Source organism: Petaurus breviceps, unplaced genomic scaffold (assembly GCF_028583685.1).
Source record: "Petaurus breviceps papuanus isolate PSGF00001 unplaced genomic scaffold, PetGlider_PUasm1.0 229, whole genome shotgun sequence".
Lineage (NCBI taxonomy): Eukaryota > Metazoa > Chordata > Mammalia > Diprotodontia > Petauridae > Petaurus > Petaurus breviceps.
Window position 1 is genome coordinate 27,739,136 of NW_027185903.1, and position 26,604 is coordinate 27,765,739.

At 38.6% G+C, this 26,604-nt stretch overlaps 1 protein-coding gene across 4 annotated transcripts in view; it reads left to right on the forward strand.

The window, feature by feature from the left end:
• Nucleotides 1–26,604, forward strand: part of RGS7BP (regulator of G protein signaling 7 binding protein) — a 136,825-nt gene that overhangs the window by 93,965 nt on the left and 16,256 nt on the right. For 3 of the 4 annotated variants that reach the window (XM_069096404.1, XM_069096403.1, XM_069096405.1), the window contains 2 exons: nt 11,538–11,685; nt 17,359–17,429. In XM_069096404.1, coding sequence (XP_068952505.1) covers nt 11,538–11,685; nt 17,359–17,429 — 219 coding nt within the window. Of the gene's footprint in view, nt 1–11,537; nt 11,686–17,358; nt 17,434–26,604 lie in introns of those variants that run through there. The other variant, XM_069096406.1, reaches the window with a different exon arrangement.

Sequence of the window (26,604 nt, forward strand, 5' to 3'; positions counted from 1 at the left end):
GTTGAGCATCCTTTCTACAATTATGACTCATTAAATGTTCTTTTGTTAACTGTTGAATGATTTTTGAGTGCCTTATTTCATTCTAATATCAGACTTGAACTACCTGAGGACCAGCCTAAGTCAGGCCCAAACTATAAGAGGTGACTAGTTGGTAGTTGGAACAAGATACCATTTTAGCTGATGTTGTGGTTGAAGTGGGGAAAAGAGATTCAGATACAGACCACAGGGTGATTGAGAAGCCAGATATAGTATCAAAATACCTTGTGTCAAGGGTGTTTTTGGTGGTGTAAGAAGAGCCCCATCAGTGAATCTTATTGATAACTATAAATTAGCTCAGTGAGTGCTAGGAGATGCTAATAAGAAAAAAGAAAAATCCAGGCTTTCTGTCCCTTGTTTATTGTTAATCATCATAGAGAATCTGAACAGCCAGCATAAAAATGTTGCATGTAAGCTAGTACAGCATCTTGAATAGAGACAGAGCTTGTAGTGTTTAAATATGCAGTGAAAGCAGATGGTTTTGATAGGACTGGTAACAATACAGTTGAAAGTAGTGATGCTGATGAAGACGGCCCCATGGCCCATAAGGTCTCTGACCTATAGGTTTTGCTGGAAAATGTGCTACTGTCTTAGGTGCCTTACTATAGGTGACCTCAGTGTGATGAAAAATCAGTTACTATGCTGGACATGTCATCATCAGCAGAGTATCTCCGGTTTTCCTGGTGTTCCTCAGGCTCATTGTGCCCACTTGTTATCAGGTGACCCAGTTTGAGCTGCAGAAGATGTAGACTAGATTGTTGAGATCCAGGACCTCATCTTTGTAAGTGAAGAAATGAAAGTCTAAGATTTCTTATCTTTATTGTCCTCCACATTTGGTCATTCCTACAGGGTCTATCACATTTTTGTTCATTTTGTTTTATTCTGTCTTCTAAATTTAGATCTCTTTCCTTTCTTTTTCCTCCAGTGTTGCTTATGGAAGGTTCCTTGAATTCCCAAGAATAAGGTTGTCCAGCAACAGCCCTAAAAGCATTCAAATGTTGGGAGGCCCCCTAGAAGACCTTTAGTACCCTTCCTACCAAGGGGTGGGATGTGATAGCATATCTTTCAGAATTCCCCCTTTCACTCCCCTTGCCAAGTAGTTTAGGCTAGCTCTTTCCCTAAAAGGCAAGAAGTCCTCACCAACATTTAATTGACCCGGGGCTAAGGCTTATGCTGAGTAACTGGAATCATTTCTTGCTTGCCTCATGCTTATCTGGTCATGTAAGGGCATAAAAAAAAACAACAACACCTATGTGTTTTCAGGCCCTTATACTTAGTGAATGTTCCAAAGCTGCTTGAGTAACCAGGGCCTTCCCTGCTCACCAGGTGATTTTCATACGGAATGGAGTTGGGGGTGGGGACGTGGAAAGTACTCTCTATTTGCTATATCCCAATTGAATGTCCTTTCTATACTATGGCTATAAACCTTACTTTGTTAACTATTGAACGCCCTACAAATGTCTCATTTGGTTCCAGTACCAGACCTAAGCTCCCATGACCCAAGTCAGACCTAGACTACAATGCACTGCTACTCCTCTTACTAATTATGGTTGGCCAGACCCCTTTGTGAGAATCCAGGAAAGATTTGTAAAGGTGATCCCTTAAAAATGGTATATTTTATTTTATTTTATAAATTTCCTTTTAGTTTACAGGATTCAATTCCTTGAGTTCCACATTTTGTCCCCCTCTCTCCCTTCCCCGCCATGGCAGCATATAGTCAAGTATAAGATCTGTAAATACTTTCACATTATATATTAGTCAGGTTATAAAGACGGATTGTAACAGATGGAAAGAAAAATGGTAAAGAGGACATAAAACCAAACAAAAGAAGGAAAAAATCAGGTATTTTGCTTCCACCTGAATATAAACTCAGTTCTTTCTAGTTCTTTCTCTGGATGCACATATTTCTCTCCATCATGAGTCTTTTGGGATTGACTTATATCACTGCATTGCTGAGAAGAGTCCAGTCTATCAAAGTTGGTCATCACACATATGTTGTGTCTGTAATTGTGTACAAATTCCTCCTGGTTCTACTCGTCTCACTCAGCATCAGTTTGTATAAGCCTCTCCAGGTAAATATGAAGACTGTCCCTCATTTCTTTTTTTTTTTTTTAAGCAATTGGGGTTAAGTAGCTTGCTCAAGGTTACACGGCCAGTTATTTCTGGGTGTGGTGCTAAGTGAGCCCGGATTCGATCCCCCAGATCATCCCGACACTGGGACCGGTGCTCTTACTCGCTGAGCCACCTGGCCACCCCTAAGCAATTGGGGTTAAGTAACTTTCTCAAGGTTACACGGCCAGGTGTTTCTGGGTGGATGGTAAGTGTCTGAGCCTAGATTCGATCCCCCAGGTCATCCTGACACTGGGGCCGGTGCTCTTACTCGCTGTGCTACCTGGCCGCCCCAGCTCCTCATTTCTTATAGCACAATAGTATTCCATAACATGCATGTACCACAACTTGTTCAGCCATTCCCCAATTGATGGGCACCGCCTTAATTTCCAATTCTTTGCCACCACAAAAAGAGCTGCTATAAACATTTTTGTACATATGGGTCTTCCTCCCACTTCTATGAGCTCTTTGGGATATAACCCTAGGAGTGGTATTGCTGGGTCAAAGGATATGAAAGTATTTATAGCCCTTTGGGCATAATTCCAGATTGCTCTCCAGAAAGGCTGAATCAGTTCACAACTCCACCAGCAATGCATTAATGTTCCAATTTGCCCACGTCCTCTCCAGCATTTGTCATTTTCCTGTTTTGTCATCTTAGCCAATCTGACTGGTGAGATGTGGTACCTCAGAGTTTTTTTGATTTGCATTTCTCTAATCAATAGTGATTTCGAGCATTTCTTCATGTGCTTATAGATATCTTTAATTACTTTCTCTGAAAATTGCCTGTTCATATTCTTTGACCATTTATCAATTGGGGAGTGACTTGTATTCTTATAAATTTGACTCAATTCTCTGTATATTTTAGAAATGAGTCCTTTGTCAGAGACATAGGCTATAAAGATTCTTTCCCAATTTCCCACCTCCCTCTTAATCTTGGTTACACTGGCTTTGTTTGTACAGAAGCTTTTCAATTTAATGTATTCAAAATTATCCATTTTGCATTTTATAATGCCCTCTAATTCTTGTTTGGTTATAAAGTCTTCCCCTGTCCACAAGTCTTACAGGTAAACTATTCCTTGTTTTATGAGACTGCTTACAGTATCGACCTTTATACCTAGATCATGCACCCATTTAAACTTGATTTTGGTATGTGGTATTAGATAATGGTCTACGTCCAGTTTCTGCCGTACTAAATTCCAGTTTTCCCAGCAGTTTTTGTCAAATAGTGAATTCTTATCCCCAAAACCAGGGTCTGGGTGTTTATCAAACAATAGATTACTATAGTTGTTGACTCCTGAATCTCGTGTGCCTAATCTATTCCATTGATCCACTCCTCTATTCCTCAGCCAGTACCAAGTAGTTTTGATGACTGCTGCTTTATAGTACAGATTGAAATCTGGTAAAGCTAGTCCACCTTCCCTAGCATTTCTTTTCATTAATTCCCTTGATATTCTGGACCGTTTATTCTTCCAAATGAATTTTGTTACTATTTTTTTTTAGCTCTATAAAGTAGTTTTTTGGTAAATTAATTGGTATGGAACTAAATATATAATTTAATTTAGGCAAAATGGTCATTTTTATTATATTAGCTCCACCCAGCCTCGAGCGATTGATATTTTTCCAATTAGTTAGATCTGACTGTATTTGTGTAAAAAGTGTTTTGTAGTTGTGGTCATATAGGTCCTGGGTTTGTTTTGGCAGGCAGATTCCCAAATATTTTATAATGTCTACAGTAACTTTAAATGGGATTTCTCTTTCTATCTCTTGCTGTTGAATTTCATTGGAAATATATAGGAATGCCGAGGATTTGTGTGGGTTTATTTTACATCCTGCAACTTTGCCAAATTTATTTATTGTCTCAAGTAGTTTTTTACTTGATATTCTCTAGGATTCTCTAAGTATATCATCATGTCATATGCAAAGAGTGATAGCTTGGTCTCTTCTTTGCCTGATTTGATTCCTTTGATTTCTTTTTCTTCTCTAATTGCTACTGCTAACATTTCTAGGACCAGATTGAATAAGAGGGGTGATAGTGGACACCCTTGTTTCACCCCTGATCTTATGGGAAATGCTTCTAGCTTCTCCCCATTACATATAATACTTGCTGATGGCTTTAAATAGATGCTACCTATTATTTTAAGGAAGGCTCCATTTATTCCTATACTTTCTAATGTTTTTAATAGGAATAGATGTTGTATTTTGTCAAAAGCCTTTTCTGCATCTATTGAGATGATCATGTGGTTTCTGCTAGTTTTATTGTTGATATGATCAATTATACTGATGGTTTTCCTAATATTAAACCATCCTTGCATTCCTGGAATAAATCCTACTTGATCAAAGTGTATTATTCTTGAGATAAGTTGCTGTAGTCTTTTTGCTAGTATTTTATTTAGAATTTTTGCATCTATATTCATGAGGGAGATTGGTCTATAATTTTCTTTCTCTGTTTTATCTCTTCCTGATTTAGGTATCAGTACCATATTTGTGTCATAAAAAGAATTTGGTAGGACTCCTTCTTCACTAATTTTCCCAAATAGTTTGTAGAATATTGGAATCAATTGTTCTTTAAATGTTTGATAGAATTCACTAGTGAATCCGTCTGGCCCTGGAGATTTTTTCCTAGGGAGTTGACTGATGGCTTGTTCAATTTCTTTTTCTGAGATGGGGTTATTTAAGTAATTTACTTCCTCTTCAGTTAATCTGGGCAACTTGTATCTTTGTAAATATTCATCCATTTCCCTAAGATTGTCAAATTTATGTGCATACAATTGGGAAAAATAATTCCTAATTATTGTTTTGATTTCCTCTTCAATGGAGGTAGATTCACCCTTTTCATTTTTGATACTCATAGTTTGGTTTTCTTTCTTTTTTTTTATCATATTGACTAAGGGTCTATCAATTTTGTTGTTTTTTTTTTTCATAAAACCAGCACTTAGTTTTATTTATTAATTCAATAGTTTTCTTAATTTCAATTTTATTAATATCTCCTTTGGTTTTCAATATTTTTAATTTAGTATTTAATTGGGGATTTTGAATTTGTTCTTTTTCTAGGTAAAAATGGTATATTTTAAATAGAAGTGACATTCATCATGGCCTCCTTGCTCTGTTATCCCCATGCCACAGGGTATCCATAGGAATATAACAAAGGCATCTCATAAGTGCTTGAGTGACCCTGCCTTTTAGAGGTTCAGGAGAAAGTAGATCTGACTATCGAAACAATGCAGCACCTGATTTCCCAGATTTTCATTATTCCTCCCAGTCTTGAGCCTAAGGCTGCCCCTGCTTAGGAGCTGCGGGTGGCTGGTACACAGCCTTACTGTGCTCTGCCTGGAGGCCAGATGCAAATACTCTTATGAGGTCAGTACTCCACAACTATGAAATGCTTGTTCTGTGCTGAATTAGGTGTGCAATTAATTTCAGCGCCACAGTAGGCCACACAATCAGAAAATAATTCCCTAGGTGGTTTCCACAGCTAAGCACAAGTTTACATAAAGTAAACACAGTATGGTCAAATGATCCTAATCAGTCAACTTGTTTTTTCTGAATTGACTGATGGATGTGATGCTTTGTTTTCCATAGCTTTATGAAAGGTGCCTGGAATTCCTTATTGTTCTGTCCATTGCTACCGTGTCATGATTTGGAGGGCATGATAGCAAGATGTAGTGAGAAGATCATAGAATAATTGATTTAGAAGCAGAAGGGACTTGTAGAGGTCTTTTAGTCCAACACCCTCATTTTGCAAATGGGGAAACCAAAGCCCAGACAACTTACACAAGGTATCATAGGTAGGGAAGTGGGGGTATAAGAATTCAAGCCAGGTCCTCTGACTCAAAAGCCTCCCAGCAGTTATAGAGTCAAATGATTCATGTGAAGGTCCAAATATGACTTTTATTAGTAGTGTAACTCTGAGAGAGTCACTTAACATCTCTGAGTCTCAGTTCTGTCTTTTATAAAATGGGCTATTGATACTTGTACTATCCAGCTCAGAAAATTATTGTGCGAAAAGTTATTTGTAAGACCAAATATAGTATATCATTGTGAATTATTTTTATTGTTGTTAGGCAGCCCCTAATGTAGTCAGGTTGAGGGTACAATCATAATAATTATGAAGATTTTTGCTGCTGCTGTTGAGTTGTTTTTAGTCATGTCCAACTCTTTGTTACCTCATTCAGGGTGTCCTTGGCAAAGATGCCCAAGTGGTTTACCTTCTCTAGCTCATTTTATAGATGAGGAAACTGAGGCAAACATGGTTAAGTGACTTGCCTAGGGTCACACTGGTAGTGTTTGAGGCCAGATTTGAACTCAGGAAGAGGAATCTTCCTGACTCTGGGTCTAGCCCTCTAATCACTGTGCCACCTAACTGAGCTCACATACATACATGCATACATACATATATATGTGTGTATGTATATATTTTGGATCCCTAGAGCAAGCCTCTACATCCCCACAGGACACTAAGGGGTAACCCTGATAGACTAGGGGCTAACTTTCTGATGGCATATAGCTTTCAAGTCCCTCTGCCAGCATGCTTTCTGCCATGAATACCAGTTTGAATAAATCAACTAGACTTTTAATGAGCTTTTAGAAAGGGGTATTTACTACCGTGATATTACTAGTACAGGTAATACTTACATTCCCCCCAAACTCTTTGACACCTGCTCCCACCAGTACACACAGAGTTCAGGAGAAAGATTGCTCAAGCTTAAATAGGACAAGTGATGAAGGGGTAACTCACTGCTCTGGGAAGCCCTTTTGCTGCAGTACCCAAAATTTTTTCTTTAGCTCTTCTGCTGGGTTCTTTGTTGAGCCTTGAATTTGCTTTCCTAATCGAATCTAGTCTATTCTTGGTTTCTGATGTATACAATATATGCCATCAAACATTCCAGGGACATTGCTCAGATCCTAAGGTAAAAGCCTACATCTTTCAGACGCCCCTCTGGCCAAGTGGGTTGGGAAGAAGACTGAAATGGAGGCTGGTTCCTTGGGCTCTGCTCCTCCCCACTAATGGATTCCTTCTCAGGGGTTTAGCTGGCACAGGATCTCCTCTTTACAGCCAACCACTTGACGCCACTATTCCAACTAGCTTGATGGTTATATACAGGCCCCATAGGGTGTGACCAAGTCCCTCAGCCAATTTGAACAGACTTTCTGTTTCGGGTAGAGAAATATCTAGTTCATGTTCACACCTTGTGAAAATCAACATGGGATCTTTTCTGATAAATATATCAGGGTGTAGCATATTTTTATCTACTTTAAGTGGGGTAGGATAATTATCTAGTGTCTAGAGTTATCAAATTTACAGCCCCGCAGGAATCAGTTTAAAATGTAATTGGGAAATATTTAACAAAATAAATGGAAATAGGTAATGTTATTTTGTAGCTTTCTAAGTCAATTGCAATGCACAAAGATCTGTTTCCATTCGAGTTTGACACCACTGACTAGACTGACTCCCTACTCTTACATTCTCCCCTAGGTTTAATGCCAGTGCTTACCCATGCAATGTTTGCCTTGCATGTAATTATATATGTTTGCTGATGCATCGCATTGCTGTGTGCTCCAGTTTTAATTTCCTCTTGTACATTTATTTGCTTTGTTTCAGCATCACTTATGTATTATAGTTTCCTAACTCTATGAAGTTTTTTCTTAACTATGTGGAGTGTAATTGGCGGATTTTGCACTGCCTACAGATATTAGTATTGTTTTAATGTTATAGTCACTGTGACAAGGGCAGCTAGGTGGTGCTGTGGATAGAGTGATGGGTCAGGAGTCAGGGAGACTCATCTTCCAGAATTCAAATCTGACCTCAGACACTTACTAGTTGCGTGACCTTGGGCAAGTTACTTAACCCTGTTTGTCTCAGTTTCCTCATCTGTAAAATGAGCTGGAGAAGGAAATGACAAACCACTGTAGTATCTTTACCAAGAAAATCCCAAATGGGGCAACAAAAATTCTAACACGACTGAAACAAATGTACAACAAATATACATATAAAAGAAATATAAATGTAAATCAAGGAGGAGTGCCAAATCTTTGCCTAAATGTTGGGAATTTTCCATACTAACAAAAGACTGAGAGTAACTGTGATTGTTGTTCTAATTTCTTTGAATATATATATTTTAATGTGAGCAGAGAATGGAACCATGTATATAGGAGGGGCCATTATATTGCCCTTAGGCTATAGCCCCAAATGAGCTAATTATTCTAACAAGGTGTTATATAGATATATATAGGTGATTTGGGGGGGAAAGGCACTTGCAGTTGGGCAGTCAGGAGTGGCTTCATATGTGATGGTGATTGAGTTGAATTTTGAAGGTAGGAAAGAGATTATAATCCTAATTCTATATATGTGGAAATTGAGCTTCAAACCAGGTAAATGCTTTATCCAAATTCATGCAGCTTAGTAGGTCCAGGCATCAGGACCAAAGTCCATATCAGACTCCAAATCCAGAACTCTTTCCACCTCAGCTGCCTCTGCGAGAAATTTCTTACCTCTTCTCTACAACTAGAAAATATCTACTTCATCTGGTAAGATTTTTTTTTAATAGAAGTAATTATCAAAACAAGAAGAAGGTCTAGCAGTTCACATCATTTAGGGAAAAGGCTAAAATAGTTTCACAGAGATGTAATCAATCTCATTATATTATTAGAAATAATGAATCTAAGAAATCTACTTAAACATGGAAAGATATGAACCAGTGCCCATTGTCTCATAGATTTAGGGAGGGACCGTAGAGGTGATCTAGTCTAACCCTCTCATTTTACAGATGAGCAAATTGAGACCCAGAGAAATGACATGACCTGCTTATGGTCACACAGATAGTAGTAAGTGGCAAAACTGGGATCTGAAGCCATGCCTTCTGGCTCCAAATCTGGCAGTCTTTTTACTTCCCTAAAAAGTAAGATAAGTAGAAACAATATGTACAATGACTATAAAATTGTAAATAAGAACAATGATAAAAGGAATGTATTTCCAAATAATTGCAATGACCATTCATGATCCTGAATAACAGATAATGAATCACACTTTCCTTTTCTTAGTAGAAATATAGGAGACTGCAAATACATAATGTTGCATTGTCAGATATAGTCATTGTGTTTGTTGTTTTGCTAAATGCTTTTATTACAAAGAATGGTTCAGGGTAACCCTATTGGAAAATTATTGTGGTGTAAAAACAAAAGACACCAATAGAACTAAAAGTAAAGTAATCGAGCTGCAATCTACCCTTGAGATATATTTTTTACACTATAGTTCCTGAAGAATTGTTAAATTCATGTTTATACAATACTGATACATCTAGTTGAAAAAGGGGAGAAGCAAACTGTTTATTTCCCAATTTAAGAAATGCTGAATGTTGGAGCAGAAAGAGATTTAAAGTTCCTCTAGTCTAGAAGCTGGCAAACTGGCCTGCAGAGCTAAGAATTTATTTTAATACTTTCTCTCTCTCTGTTTACATATATACATATACGTACAAATATATACATACATATATATATATAAATTTTAAAATACAATAAAACTTTAATTTTTATTTTAATAAAACTTTATTTTAATTCTTATCCCAGGGGCAGTATAGAAACACAGTGAGCCAAATTTGACCAGCAGGTAGTAGCTTGCCAACCTCTGATCTATTATCTCCCTCTCAGTTTCCAGATGAGGAAATTGAGAGCCAGAGAGATGAAGTGATTCATTCTAAGATCGCATGGGCAATTAGTAGCTGAGCCAGGAGTAGATGTGGTTTCCTTACTCCCTGTCTATCCTTCATTCCATCCTGCTACACTGCCCCCTTTCACCTTCACAAATGCTCATAGCAGATTAAATGACATGATGAAGGACATGGGAGGTAGAATATATATTTAGTGACACATTTATTGTTGGGCGAACCAGTTGGGGAGAGAAGTTCAAGGAATCGGCGGCATCCTTGTCCTTGTTGAACCCTCATGTCCATCCTCCTGCTCAGCAGTATCGGTGCCTGGGCCTCAGGGCCATTCACATACCCTAGGGTCTCACACATCAAGACCAAAGTTGAGAAACACCAACACTCTCTGGGGACCCGTTAGTTATGTTTGAGTCTTGAGTTTATATTGATATTGCATTGTCTCTGTTCAGTTCTCAGAAATTATGTTGGCTTTGCTTTATCACTGCAGTGTTTATGTGTGTGTGTATATGTGCATATACACATATATTTTATACATATATGTGCATATATGTAAAAACTATATATATGTATGTGGTTTTTCACATCATTCCTTTGCTCAAGAAGCTTCAGTGTGTCTCTGCAGCAGGATAAAATACAAACCCTCTGTTAGACATTTTCAGTCCTTCATAATCTGTTTGTAGTCTGGCTTTACAAAATGATTATACATTATTCTTCCTCTTGTATTTTGTATTCCAGTCAAACTAGTCTGCTTGCTCTTCGCCATACATATCTTGCAATCCCCAGCCTCCAGGTATTTGAACAAGCTGTCCCTGGGGCTATAATGCTCTTCCTCCTCATTTCCATCTCTTGGAACTTCTGGGTCTCTTCAAAGTTCAGCTCAAGAGTTATTTCCTGTTAAGAGACTTTTTTTATTTCTCCTGTTAGAGACCTCCCCCAAATCATTATATATTATTGATTTTGTATAGTTCTTGTATATACTTATCTGAGGACATGTTTTATCCATTTCAAGAAGAACGTAAGCTTCTTGGGGGCAGGGACTGATTTATTTTTTTCTTTGTATACCCAGGACTTAGCATAGTGTGCAGAACTTTGTAGGCACTTAATAAATGCTCACATTATGCATACACACACAGATTTATATATATATGCATACAAACATACATACCTACATTTATAGCGAGATTTTACTCTCTGGAAGCTCTCTACATAGATCCAGTAATATATACACACATACTGAGTTTGGTATTGTTATATGTATGAATATATGTATATAGTCATGTGTATGTGTACATATATGTATATATCCATATATGTATGTGGATACACATATACAGATATATATGTGTATAAATATAAATGTTTACCAAAACTAATAAAGTAGTTAATTAATAAGTACAGCTAGGTGGTGCAGCAGATAGAATATTGGGCCTAGATTTAGGAAGACTCATCTTCTTTAGTTCAAATCCAGCCTCAGACACTTACTAGCTGTGAGTGCCCCTGGGCAAGTCACTTAAACCATTTTAGCCTCAGTTTCCTCATCTGTAAAATGAAGAGAAAGAAATGACAAACCCCTCCAGTGTCTTTGTCAAGAAAACCCCACATGGGCTCACGAAGAGTCTGACATGACTCAGCAACAACAACATAATTGTCTTCAACTAAATGTGTGGCCCCTCTTAGAAACTACTGCTTAGTATAGAACTCATATTTATGACTCCTCGCATTTTCCTCCATTAGGAAAGGAGCCTGGAGTGGGGATCAAGAGCCCAGAATGCAAAACTGAAGAGGGTCCAGAAGTCCCCATTCTAGAGGACACTCTATCTTCACCAGTAGACATTCAGCACCATTCCTGGCAGGTTTCCACGGACATTGAGAATACCGAAAGGTAAGTGCTCTTAGAAGGGGAGCTCTGCATTTAGGAGCAATTACCTCCCAAATAATAGTGTTGTAGGGCGCAGGGGGTGGGAGACATCTTAGTCCAGGTCTCAAAAACCGGCTTTTCCTCTGTCTGCCATAGTGTCCTAGAACTGGGAAGGACTTAAAAGAACATCTCCTCCATCCCCTGTGTTTCAGGTGGTGCGTCGTCAAGCCAGAGTAGTGAAGTATCTAGCTCAAAGTCACACAGCACGTTAGTTTCAGACCCAGTGCCAAAACCTGAAACCTGGGTCCAATACACATTACTGTATCCCCAGGAAAGTTGAAATATATTATATTCCTTTGTAAAGGGATTAAGGGAATTTCTCTTGTGGGATGGAGATCCCCTAATTGTTTCTAGTTTACTCTGGATAAGAGCTATGGAGGGGTTGGGGTAGTGAAAGGAGCCAGGACCAGAAGACTAGAAAAGGCCACTTCTAGTTGATACCCAGACTTATCTGTATTCCATGTGCCAGGCACTGTGCTAAGCTCTTTACAAATATTAACTAATTTAATCCTCACAACAATCCCAGGAGGTAGGTACTATTATGATCCCCATTTTGCAGTTGAGGAAATTGAGGCAAACAGGTTAAGTGACTTCTCCAGGGTCACAGCTACTATCTGAGGTCAGATTTGAACTTAGGTGTTTCTAACTCCAGGCTTAATGCTTTATCTACTGTTCTACCTAGCTGCCTCAAGAAGACGCTATTTCTCTGAACCTACTTGGTTTCCAGGAAGAGAGTGACATCTTAGAAAAGAACCCAACATTTTCATTTTATTTGGGTAAAAGGAAACCATAACAATAGCAAATATTCATATAGCACTTGTTATGATCCAAGCATTGTGCTATGTGTTTTGCAAATTTTATCACATTTTATCCTCACAAAAGCCCTGTGAGCTAAGTGCTATTATTGTCCCCATGTTAGATGAGAAAACTGAGGCATACAGAGGTTAAGTGATGCCCACAGCTACACAGCTACTTAAGTACTTGAGGCTGGATTCGAATTAACATCTTTCTGACTTTAGACCTACCACTCTATCCACTGAACCACTTTAGTTGCTTCTAAGGTAACTTAATATGTTGATATATTTTACTAGACACAGCCAGTCATGGTTGAAAGACTACTGGGCTTAACATCAGGAATACCTAGGTTCAAATCTCACCCATAACCCATCTTGCTTGTGTGACCTTGGGCATGTCATTTAACCTCTCTGTGTCTCAGGAAACTGGCTCCCTTGGATTCCTCTCCTTGATCCTTCATGTTCTTGTATATCCCATATTTTTCACATTCTCTTATGTTTCCATACATTTCATTAAGACGCTACACATCCCTCATTCTGCTACAAAAAAACTGTATATTGTCTTTAATATATACAGAGACAGAGGCATGCTGAGGAAAGAGCTTTGGATTTAGAATCAGAGAACTAGAATTTAAATACAAACTTTTAACTCTGTGACCTTGGAAAGGTTGCCTCACCTTAGTTTCCTCACCTGTAAATGAGGTAATTGGACCAGTTGGCCTCCAAAGACCCTTTTCAGCTCTCCAGTCTATGATCCTATGGTCCAAATAGCCCAGTTCTTTAATCCCCAAAGCTAGCTCAAAGCAACTTGATTGAATATAGGACAATTCCAGGGAGTGAAATGTGTTGGGAATATTGCAGGTGAGTTGAATTATCAACTAAGTAATGAACATTTTATTTAATTATTTTTAGAAGGTTAAGACATAATTGTATTCGTATTCTTTGCATTTCTACTTCCAAATTGTAATACAATTACAAAGCTAATTACTAAATTTCCATGTTTATAGAAAAAATGGTGCATGTGATAATTATGAGCTATTGAAAAAACTCTCACCTTGTATGAGTATGAAAATCGAACAATTCAAGCACTGAAGTTGTTGGATGAAAGTGATAGTGTTCTACAGACAAATGGTTAAGAATGATTTCTTTTTTCACTGAAGAAACAGAGAATTCTATAGTTTAGGGCTTAAACTTTTTCCGATCACAACCCCTTTAGCACTTCCTAAATTGTAGGTCCAAGTTTAAGAAGTGCTACCTGGGGGTTTATTCCCTATAAAATCAGCTGCTTCTGACTACTGCTTCCCCCAGTCCATCCTTCCTTCTGACAACCATCCCCTCACCTTCTTTTATTCCCCTTCCTTCCTACTTCCTTGTTTGTGTGTGTGTATTCTACATATATATATTTGTTCTATAGACAGATTTCTATAGACACCCAACTGAGTACATATGTTATTCCCTGTTTGAGCCAATTCTGATAAGAGTAAAGTTTAAGCATTGCTTGCCATCCCCACCCCCTCTTCTTCCTCTCCACTGTAACAAAATCAGCTTCTTGCCAAATTTACCTTGGCTAGATTCATTTTCCTGTTCAGAAGCCATATAAGTCAGCTATAAGATTCAGAGGTTTTATACCAAAAAAAAATCAAACTGGAAAAATATGGATTTAAAAAAAACTGAAAATTTTTTAAAATATATTCTAACATTGGCACTCTGGCCACCACCTCTCAGTTAACCTGAATTTCCTCAAAAGAATCATTAAGGACAGAGAGGAGAAATAGAATGGAGTTCTCATGGAGTTAATTACATTCTTCCATTTTCCCAGGTTCTTACCACTGAGGGCCTTCTGACCTCTAGAAGTCAGTCAGTATACATTAAATATTGACTCTTTAATGCAAATATATGAGTGGGAGCAGTGAGCATTTATGAACTCACAGCCCTGTTCTTGGGAAGTTAAGGGTACAGTAGGAAACAATGTGGTATAGCCAAAAGAATACCAGATTGAGAGTTAAGAGACTGGAATTAATGGATGTTCTAGCTTTCATACTCACTAGGTGGGGCTCTCTGGGCCTAATTTCCCTCATCTGTAAAATAAGAGAGGTGGGAATAGGGATTATGGAGCTCTAGTTCATATTAAAAGGGCCTGATCATCCCAATTTTTCCCCTAACACAGAACTTCCATATTTACCTTATTCCTCCATAAATTACTGTTATTTACAGACAGTATCTTCAGCTTCATCCTCACTAATTGTGGATAAAGATACCAAACATTTTTGTGAGTTGATTAGTTTTTGTTTTCTCTTTCTAGAAAGGCTTTCTTTCCCATATGGCTATACTGAGTATAGAGTTTCCTCCAAGCAATATTAGCTTAATATTTGGCACAACTTTGTAGGAGAGAAGAATATATGAATCTGCTCTTCCGCAGGTCATTGAAATAAGAAAGCAGCTCTACATCCAACCAAATAGAAAGGGAGAAATGGGCTAGTTTAAAGACAGACAAGGTATTTTTGTGAGTACACATTATGAAGTAAGTAAGAAGACTAAATTAGGGCTTTAGAAAACATGTATTCTAGTTATGTGCCCTTGAACAAGTCACAATCTCTCTGAGTTTCAATTTCCTCATACGTAGAAAAATGGAGCTAATTCCTGGTCTCCCTGTCTGCCTCAATTGTAAGGATCAGAGAGAGGAAAACTTAGAGAACTAGACATTGGAAAGTACTCTACTAACAAAAGGGACTCTAATGTTTTCATAACATAAGTGTCATGCCGGATCAAGTTTTAGCATTAATTTTCTCAACACCCTAGCATACTTTTTTTTTTTTTTGGCTTTTTGTAGGGGGTGGGCAGGGCAATTGGACTTTTGAATGAGGAGGAGGGAAGGGTGGTAGTATTCAAATAAACAGATATTTATGTACAAGGCACTGTGTTAGGTGACTTGCCCAAAGTCACATGGCTAGTAAGTGTTAAGTGTCTGAGGCCAAATTTGAACTCAGGTCCTCCTGACTCCAGTGCTGGTGCTCTATTCACTGTGCCACCTAGCCATCCCCCACCTTAGCATCCTTTATAAATTGGAGTTTCTTTTTACCTTAGAAAGACTTGTCTCTAGGACCAATAAAGTTCAGGAGAGGGTACAGAAGAGAAAAGTCATGTATGGCAGAATCCCCACCAAAACTATGGACAGAGCAGTTTCTTCTGTCTTCATCGATCAATCCAGCTGAGGATATTCTCTAGGAAAAGAAAAAACCCAACAACTCAGTATCTGGCTGCATTACCATAGTTTACACTTATAAAATAGTTAATAACAGCTAGCGTTCATATAGTGCTTTAACGTTTACAAAGTGATTTACAATTATTATCTCGTTTTACTCTCATGACAGCCCTGGGAGGTGGGTGTTATTTTTATCCCTGTTTTACAGTTGGAAAAATTGAGGCAGGCAGAAAATAAATGCCTTACCCAGGGTGACACAGCTAGTAAATATCTGAGGGTCTTCCTGGTCTTGGGCCCAGCACTTTGTCCACCACATCACCCAGCTGCCTTTAAGATCATTTATATAGTATTTTAAGGTTTTCAGAGTATTTGGGCTAGTGCTCTCAATGTAGAAGCTGGTAACACAGTGGATAGAGCACTGGGCCTGGCATCAGGAAGAACTGAGTTCAAATTTCACCTCAGATGCTTAACTAGCTGTGTCACCCTGGGCAAATCATTTGACTTTTGACTGCCTCAGTTTCCTCAGTTATAAAATTAAGATAATAATAGCACCACCCCCTCTCCCCCATGTTGTTAAGATCAAATAAGACAAGATCTGTAAAACACTTAGCAGAGTACCTGGTACATAGTAGGCATTTAACAAATATTTGTTTTCTTCCTCCCTTCCAACACCCCATTGGCACAGTCAGGTCAGATACCTACAGGTCCTTCTCTCTGGATTCTAGGGATAACCCTAAGGGAACAAGGTTGATTTCTAATATTACTGCCCTGATCTGATGTGCTATCCTTCCCCTCCCAAATCTACCCCTCATTGATTGGTTACCCACTAGCCACATTTAAATTACTTTTAGAAACCAATATTTACTAGGGTAAGTAAGACAATAGTAAAGAAAATCGGTTAAAATTATTCCCCCAGACGTCTGGGACGATTGTCCCACAGGCACATATGGCATCCAGAAGGAAATGGACCTGAGCTTAGAGAGCACGTGTGACAAAGGAGTAACATGGAAATCCTTTGCTGCCTTTGTGGCGTCCTGGGGAAGTTCCCTTCAGTGCTGGGGCCTGAGCAATGCCAACAACCCCCAGGGTTCCATGTACATTCTTATTTAGTCCTCATTGCAATTCCGTGATAGAGTTGCTATTGTTTTCCTCCTTTTCTAAAAGAGGAAACCTAGGCCGAAATAAGTCAAATGACTTGCCGAAGGTCACACAGCTGTGTCTAAAATGTCCAAAGCAGGATTTGACCTCAGCTCTTTGACACCAAATCAAGTTGCATTTGAAAGCAGATGTTTGTTTGACATGAAATGTGAAATAGAAGTTATAGCAAGACAACTGTTACTCACATCCTCATTCTCAAACTCAGGGCTTTTTGATCTGGGGCTGTGAACTTTTTTTTTAATTGAATAACTATATTTCAATGTAATTTATTTACTTTCTTATCTTATGTATTTTATTTTGTGCATTTAAAAGCATTATTCTGATAAGGAGTCCATCACCAAAATGCCAAAGGGGTCCGTGGTCAAAATAAAAATAAGAACCTCTGATCTAGCTGGTTCTAATGAATAAAAAATATCTAGAAGTATTTGTGCTTAAAGCTTACACTGACTAATTGTGTCTTCAATGTGTTTGTCATTCGTACAGAGACATGAGAGAAATGAAAAACCTTTTAAGCAAACTCAGGGAGACTATGCCTTTACCATTGAAAAATCAAGGTGAGTCTTGTCATTTCTCTATGGAAGAACATGTTTTTTTACTGAGATAACCTTGAAAATTCATTTTTTGAGATGTTTTTTGTACCCACATAAAAATGAATTTAAGAGGAGGCAAACTGGTATGTGGAAAGATCATAAGCTTTGGGGTCAGAGGAGCTGGGTTCATAATCTACCTTTGACACTTAGTCGCTGTGTGATATTAGATAAGTCATTTAACCTCTATGAGCTTCACTTTCTTTATCTGTAAAATGAGGCAGTTGAACTTGACCTCTGAGGTCCCTTCTGGCTCTAAATCTATTATTCCTGTACATTTCGTTTCCCTTTTTCAGTAAAGATGGAGAACTTTCCAGATGACTTTTTTTTTTAAAGCAATTTGGGTTAAGTAACTCGCTCAAGGTTACATGGCCAGTTGTTTCTGGGTGTGGTGCTGAGTATCTGAGCCCGGATTTGATCCCCAGGTCTCCCGTCTCTGGGGCCAGCACTCTTACTCGCTGAGCCACCTGGCCGCCCCTAAGCAATTGGGGTTAAGTAACTTGCTCAAGGTTACACAGCCAGGTGTTTCTGGGTGGGTGCTAAGTGTCTGAGCCTGGATTTGATCTCCAGGTCAGTCCGACAGTGGAGCCGGTGCTCTTACTCGCTGTGCTACCTGGCTGCCCCCCAGATGACTTTTGAATAGGGAGGAGGAAAGGGTGGTAGTATTCAAACAAACAGATATTCATGTACAAGGTACTGTGTTAGGTGCTATGGGCAACCCAAAAAAGAACAAGACACAGCCCCATGCCCTCTGGAAGCATAGTCAGTGTGGTGGCCTGAGACGTCTTAAGTCTGTCTGATCCCAAGAGATAAATTTCATCCATTTGATTTGGTCATCATTGTCATAGATGCCCTACATTTATATGGTACTTTTTTGCCACGACATTTTACAACAAACTACTCTGAGCTAGTTGCTACTATTAGCCTCTTGTTAACTAGGGACTACTATATGCAGGGCACTACATTGCTAAGTCCCAGAGAAATTCATAGGAACAAAGTTAAGATGGCTGAGGAAACAAGTGAAAATTATTTTAAAACAGATTCATCACTAATTTGGGCAAAATCTGAGAGAGACATTGTATTAACATGTAAGCCTTTCTTTTTTTTTTTCTCTTAAATAATTGGGGTTGAGTAACTTGCTCAAGGTTACATAGCCAGTTATTTCTGGGTGTGGTGCTAAGTATCTGAGTCTGGATTCGATCCCAGGTCTCCCAACTCTGGGGCCAGCACTCTTACTGTGCCACCTGGCCACCCCAACATGTAAGCCTTTCTGCTTGGAGAGAGATTGGGAGTTCTGTCTACTAAAAGGGACTTCCAGCTTTCACTTAATAGTAATTGTGAAACAAAAGATAAAGTTTCAGAGCAAAGTAAATCAGAAAAAAAAATAATTAGGATTTTTGATTTGCTAAAGGCCAATAATAATATTAATGCCAGCTTATGCTTATAGAAAATATCTCCCTGAAACCAATTATTCTCTCTTTAATTACTCCCCTTTCAATCTAGTCAAAGGTGAATAGAAATTTCTTTCTTAATTGGATCAAAGACATTCCTATAATTGGATCACATAAATAAGACTAAAAAGTGAGTCAGGATCCCTTACTGAAATTGTTTAAATCTACTCAAAAAATTAGCCACCCCTCTCACATCTCCTTTCTAAGTACTCCAAAACCACAATACAACATTGTCATGGTGACCCTTTCTCTCTCTCCATAACCCTACTTCCCAAAGGGCCCTGCTATCGGGGTGGGGGGCTAGGTGGTCTCCTCCCTTGGTGAGACTGTCCACTGTGCCAACATAGCCTCCCCACTGTCCTCTGTAACATTAGCCTCCCCCTCTCCTCAACTGAGGTGCTTTGTCACAGTTATGGCTAATATGGTCTTAAGAACAAAGGCAGTTCAGCCTAGTTTCCAACATCTACAAATATAATAAGGTCTCAGGGATGTTGACCAAGTAAGCTTCAAATGGATTTGTAGATCTGTTCTCAACTATACTTGCAAAGGGAGAATATCACAGCAAGAGCACAGGCTATGAATTAATAACAGGTAGCCCATTCTGTATAGAGAGTTGGAACACCCTTGATGAGCGAGGATCAGTCAGACATAGTTAGAAAAGGAGCTAAGGAAATAATGGCTGTGGAGATGAGAGAGACAGGGAGAGAGAGAGAGAGAGAGAGAGAGAGAGAGAGAGAGAGAGAGAGAGAGAGAGAGAGAGACTCTGTCACTTTTCTTTCCTCTTAAGGAATGATGCAAGTTAGGGGAGGATGTGATATTATTAGTGAGGGAAAGGAGAGAATTTGGCAAGCAGGAGGTAGGGGAGCATTCCAGGCAGAAGGAGCAGTGTGACAGAAGGTGAAGAGGTGGGAGTGAGAACAACAGATGAAGGGAGTGGTGAGGAGCTTTGCCTGAGCAGCATGAAGGGGTAAGGGAGAAAATAAAATGCATGGGGGCTTAGGCAGCCTGAAGCATTTGCCTGATGGAGTGCCTGAGGGGGAGGGTAGGTGCTTGATTCTCTCTAATGTATCCTGTGGCTGGACCCTTCCCAATATTTTAATGAAAAAAGCAATGCATTTAAACTAAGAAGAGTCTGACCATAGAACTGGAGTATTTATCCTTTTCAAAAGCTCCTTCTATAAGTGCAGCTATGGTCAGGCAGTAAGGGCAGTACAGAAGACAGTAATCAATCAATCACCAATTTATCAACAAGCATTTATTAAAGTAAGCATCTCCTATGTGCCAGGTACTGTGCTGATCCAAGGGATACAAAGACAAAAGTGAAACAACCCTTCCCTCAAGGAGCTTCCATTCTAGTGGGAGAAGTAACATGTCAATGTAGACAATATATACCCAATATATCCAAAGTAAATGCAGGGTGAATTTTTTAAAATTACTTTTTATTGGTGTTTTGTTTTGTTTAACGTCACCAAAATTTCCCTCTTCCCATAGAGTCATTCCATATAGCAAACAATGCTTTTTTAAGACAAAAAAAATTAAAGAGAATAAAAATCTGTAAAAGGTTAATATTAAATTGGTCAAATCAGAGAAAGTCTGAAAATACACATTTCCCTTTGTAGTCAGATTTATTCTTTGTAATTTTAAAACTTTCACTTTTGATGCATGTGTTTCTTTTCATTTACATTGTTATAGTCGATGTATTTTTTGTTTTCTTTACTCCATCTACTTCATTTTGCATAAGTTCATATAGCTCTTTGCATGCTTCTCATTATTCATCATATTTGTAATTTCTTATAGCATAGTAGTTCATTAAATTTATATGCCATAGTTTGTTTAGCTGTTCCCAAATCAATGGTCATTTATTTTCTCTTCTAAAACAAAAAGTGTTGCTATTAATATTTTGGTGAATAGTGAAACTTTCTTCTCATCAGTGACTTCCTTGCAGCATAAGCCTAGTTGTGGAATCTCTGGGTCAAAGGGCATGACATTTTAGTAACTTTATTCTGGTATTCCAAATTATTGCTTTTCAAAATGGTGGTGCTGATTCACAACTCCACCAAGAAGCCATTGGTGTGCCAATTTACCCATAACCCTTACACATTAACTATCCCAATTTTTCATCATCTTTGCCATCTTGCAGGGTAGATGGTAAAACTTCAGGGTTCATTTGGTTTGAATCTCTCTTATAATTAATGATTTAGATCTCATTTAGTTTGCAGTTCACATTTTGAAAACTATTTGTTCATGTCATTGACCATTTATCTGTGGGGGGATTGCTTTTGATTATCTATCTGTCAATCTATTCTTCTATCTTTATCTAGATATACCCCTATCAGAGAAATTTGATACAAGAATTTTTTTGACTACTTCCTTTTGTACCTTAAGTGCATTTATTTCATTTGTTCAGAAGCCTTTCAGTTTCACATAATCAAAATTTTCTATTTTATCTTTTGTAATTGCCTATGTCCCTTGTTTAGTTAAGAATGCATCTCTTCAGGGGTGGCCAGGTGGCTCAGCGAGTAAGAGCACCGGCTCCAGTGTTGGGATGACCTGGAGATCGAATCCCGGGCTCAGACACTCAGCACCACACCCAGAAATAACTGGCCATGTAACCTTGAGCAAGTTACTTAACCCCAATTGCTTTAAAAAAAAAAAAAGATTACATCTCTTCCCTGTAGTTGAGGAAGGTATATTATCTGTTTTCCTTCTAATTTTTAAAGATCTGATCTTTAATATCCAGGTCATGTATCCATTTAGAATGTATTATGAAATATGGAGTAAAGTATTTGAACTAATATGGTCTAAGCCTAATTTCTGCCAAACTGATTTCTAGTGTATCCAGCAGGGTTTTTTTTCCCCCAAATAGGGAATTCTTTCCTAATTTATGTTTTCCAGTTTATCAAACACTTGGTCATTGAATTCCATTATTTCTGTTTCTCCTTTGTCTCATCTCTTCCATTGTTCTGTTTTTTAAACCAATATCAGATGGTTGATGCTTTATAACATAGTTTAATGTCTTTAAGGGCTAACCCTCCTTTGTCCCTGCCTCTTTTAATTATTTCCTTTAATATTCTAGATCTTTTATTTTTCCAAATTATTTTTGTTGTTTTATTAAGTTCCATAAAATACCCCTCTGATAATTTGACAAGTATACCTGAAAGCACAAATTAACTTTAATAACATCATTTGATAATACTGTCATGTTTATTATTATATTGGCCCAACCCAGCTATTAGCATTGAATATTTATTCATCCAGCTATTTAAGTTATTTCAACAAGCACTTTGTAGTTTAATTTATACAAGTAATAAATGTGCTTTAATAGATTGACTTCCAAATATTTTATGCATTTTGTAGTTAATTGGAATGGTATTTCCCTATTGTCTTTTGGATTTTGTTATTATTATGTAAAAATGATGCTCATGGGGGGGGGTTACTTTGACATCTGCAATTTTGCTCAAGCTATTGTTTCAATTCAGTCTTTGTGGATTCTCTAGGATTTTCTAAATAAAACATCATGTCATAAACTAACAGGGTTAGTTTTATCTCCTCTTTACCTATACTTCTGTCTTTATTTTTTCTTGTCTTTAGCTATTGCTACCATTTTTAGACTACATCAAATGATACTGGGAAAAATGGATTCTTGCTTAACTCCCATATTTCTTGGAGAATGCAATGTATCCACATTGCATATGAGGCTTACTTTTGGTTTTAGATAGCAATTTTTAATAATATAAAAATGCCCTCTATGCCTATACATCATAGAGTTTCTGGCATAAATTAATGTTCATTGTCAAAGGCTTTTCATAAATATGGACTAATTTTATGAGGGAGATACTGGCAAATATGGGGGAATCTGAAAAGGCACCATTGGTAGTTGAGCTTTGAAGGAGGCAAGGGATTCTAAGAAGTGGAGGGCATCAATTAGTAATCAATCAATAAACATTTATTAAGTATCTACTATATGCCATTCACTGTGCTAAGCACTAGAAATACAAAAAAGAGGCAAAAGACAATTCTTGCCCTCAAGGAGCTTACAATCTAATGGGGAAGACAACATTCAAACAAATATATGCAAAGCAAGTTATTCATAGGATAAACAGAAAATAATCAACAAAGGGAAGGCACCAGAATTAAGAGAGGTTGGGGAAAACTTGATGTAGAAGGTAAGATTTTAGTTGGGACCTGAAGGAATCCAGGGAGGTCAGTGTTTAGAGCAGAGGAGGTATAGCATTACAGATATGGGGGATAGTAAAAGAAAGATGCCCAGAACCAAGATGTGGATTGTCTTTTGGGTGGAATATCAAGGAGACCAGCGTCACTGTATCGATGGGTACAGGGCAGGGAGCATGGTTGAAGAAATAGAAAAGTAGGAGAGGACTGTTATGAAAGGCTTTGAATGCTAAACAGAGCATTTTGTATTTGCTCCTGGAGGCAATAGGAAGCCATTCAAATGTATTATGATCAGACCTGTGCTTTAGGAATGGGCAGGCAACCCCCTAGCAAACTATTGCAGTAATCCAGGCATGAGAGTGTGAGAGGAGAGGAAGAGGCTATTGTCTGTAACGCCTATGAACATGCTCAAGGATGAACAATAGTTAGACCAAGGAGAGAATGAGTGGCGGGCTTTTGAAGGGGGCAGTGTGAGAAGGTTAAGAAGTATAGAGTTTGGAGTCAGAAGACTTCATTTCAAGTCATACTTCTTCCTCTTACTGTGTGACCTGGGAAAAAATTATTTCATTGGTCTGGGCCTCAGTTTCTTCATCTGTAAAATGAGGAGGCTGGATTATATGACTCCTAAGGTTCCTTCTAACTCTAGCTCTGTAGTCCTCTGGATGAATATCAAGTGGGAAGAATTGTGGAACATCCATGCTTCCTCACTCTGACTCACTCAGGGACAGAAGTGAAGCTTAGTATTGTTCATAGGAGTAGGGAAGGGGCAGAAAACAGACAATTCATGTGAAGGAAGATTTCTGTTTTCTTCCCATATGATGCTGATGTGGTTTGAAGAGAGTTCAGGGACCCCTCAAGGCCCAGAGAGCAGGACAGGGTTGTCTGGAAAGAATTCAAGGACTCAAGCATTCTTTAAGTCAAGTTGGCAGGGATGACTAGGTGGCTCAGTGAATAGAGCACCGGCCCTAGAGTCAGGAAGACCTGATTTCAAATCTGGCATCAGACATTTAACACTTACTAGCCTTGTGACCTTGTAAGTCACTTGACCCCAATTGCCCTATCCTCCATCCTCCAAAAAGCAAAAAAATAAAATTAAAATAAAAAATAAGTCAAGTTGGCAAAGGTTTAGTTTTACACTTTTCATTGGGCAAAAGTTCTTAAGGAGCCTGCAACCTTAGAGAGTACAGTTAAAGTTTATATAGGATAAACTATAGTAAAACATGTGCCAAATATGCTAACTAGGTAATGTGGGGCAGAATTAGGGAGTGGTTAAGGAGTGGACAGCTCTTAAAGGAGCATGCACTTTTTGTATCTACTATGTAGGTGTTTTACCAAGAGTTCACTAGGAAAAGACCACGGTGGGGTCACAGGGAGGTGTGGTTTTTATGTCTGCTGCATCACTAAGTTAACTAGTGGCCAGGGTCGACTGAGGTTTGCCCAGTCTGCCACCAATCAATGTCTTATTTGACAAAATAGATGTAGGGAGTATTCATATGTCTAAAGCCTAGGACACATAATGAGGAGTCCAGTATGCATATAATGAGATAGGGAGTTAGTATAGTTCTATGATAGTTCTCAGATAGTTCTGTGGGTACAGAATATCTCTATGAACCAAACAAAGCCAATTGAAATTAATAATTCTTATAGGTGTGGTACCAGTGAGAGAGAAGTATTTTTCTGGGGCCCATTTGTGAGTAATTGCCAGGCATAGTGTCCTTGGGCTGAGAAGAAGCTTTTTTTTTTTAGTTTTTAAAAAAATATTATTTATTTTTAACATTCTTTTCTTTTTACATTTTGAGTTCTAGATTCTCTCCCTACCTCCCACCCTTCCCCCACTGAAAAAGCAAATAATGCTATATAAATTAAACATGTGAAGTAATACAAAATATATTTTTATATTAGACATCACAAAAAAGCAAAAAATAAAAAATAAAGCAGGAAAATTATACTTCAATTTGCTTTGCCACTCCAACATTTGATTTGAAGCATTATTTTGCAGTTATTTGGAGGGTAATGTTGGGAGAGTTCAGCTGGATCCCATCCTGTACTCTACCATCTTGGCTCCCACCAAGATATATATTTTTAGACAACTTGTAGAGATCGATTGATAAAGAGCCAGACTGAAAGGGAAGTGAGGCCATATAAATAGGGAGGGGACATGGAGGAACACCAATTAACTTTAAGTCTTTCTGAAAATACTTTAGATAGAAACTAAGCAGAAAAAGAAGTCGTGTGGCATTGTGTCTGACACATAGTAAGCAATCAATAAATGTTAGTTGACTAACTAGAGAGCCCAATCAGATTTAGTATCATTATGAAGACATGACTGGATGGGCCCAGAAATGGCTTCCCCTGTGCCATTCCCTGTACCTATTTCTAACTACCTGATTACTGCCATGGCCAATGTTGCTCTATGGAGGATGAAGGATAAGGATAAAGACTGTACCTATGATTCCACTAACATAGGGAACTCCTGGTACAGGCCAGTACTTTCTTAATAGCCTATAGTCTTTTTTTTTTTTTAAAGCAATTGGGGTTAAGTAACTTGCTCAAGGTTACACGGCCAGTTATTATCTCTGGGTGTGGTGCTGAGTATCTGAGCCTGGACTTGATCCAGGTCATCCCAACACTGGGGCCGGTGCTCTTACTTGCTGAGCCACCTGGCCGCCCCTAAGCAATTGGGGTTAAGTAACTTGCTCAAGGTTACACGGCCAGGTGTTTCTGGGTGGGTGCTAAGTGTCTGAGCCCGGGATTCGATCTCCAGGTCTGCTCAACACTGGAGCCGGTGCTCTTACTCGCTGTGCTACCTGGCCGCCCCTCTATAGCCTATAGTCTTAAAGGGCTGCCCAGAACACTGGGATGTTCTGAGAGTCACATAGTCAGAATGGGTCAAAGGTAGGACACATGGAGGATGAGAAGTGAAGTAAAAATGATCAGGAATAATATTCTGATTCTTTTCTGCAGAATTTGAATGTTTCTCTATTGTATCTGCTTTGGTAAAATCCATTCCCAAAACCCTGTTTGCTGTCTGCTGTTTTTATTTCCCTTTTGTTTCATTCCTCTCCTCCAAGTGTGTGTTTGGGAACAGAGGAGAACTGAGAGGAAGGGAAAGGCTCACCCTGGAACTTTGGCTAAACGAGATAGCTCTGGGTAGTGGCTAGCACATCCAACCCATCTCTCCTAACAGCCTCTCTCCAAATCACTTTTCCTAAATCCTCCAAGTTTCCATTGCTATCTATTACCATGTGATCTCGGAACCTTAGATTGAGAGCTGGATGGAGTCCACACTCCCCATTTTAAAGATGAAGATACTGAGGCTGAGAGGGGTTGAGTAACAGGATCACACAACTGTTAAGTGTTCAGGTCTTCCTGGTTCCAAGCCCAGTACTCTAGCCATCCTGACCATTAGCAGGCAATCTCTCTACCTATCTTTCTATCTGTCTGACTGTCTATCCGTCTATCTGTGTCTACCTGTCTGTCTGTCTGTCTGTCTATCCGTCTATCTGTGTCTACCTACC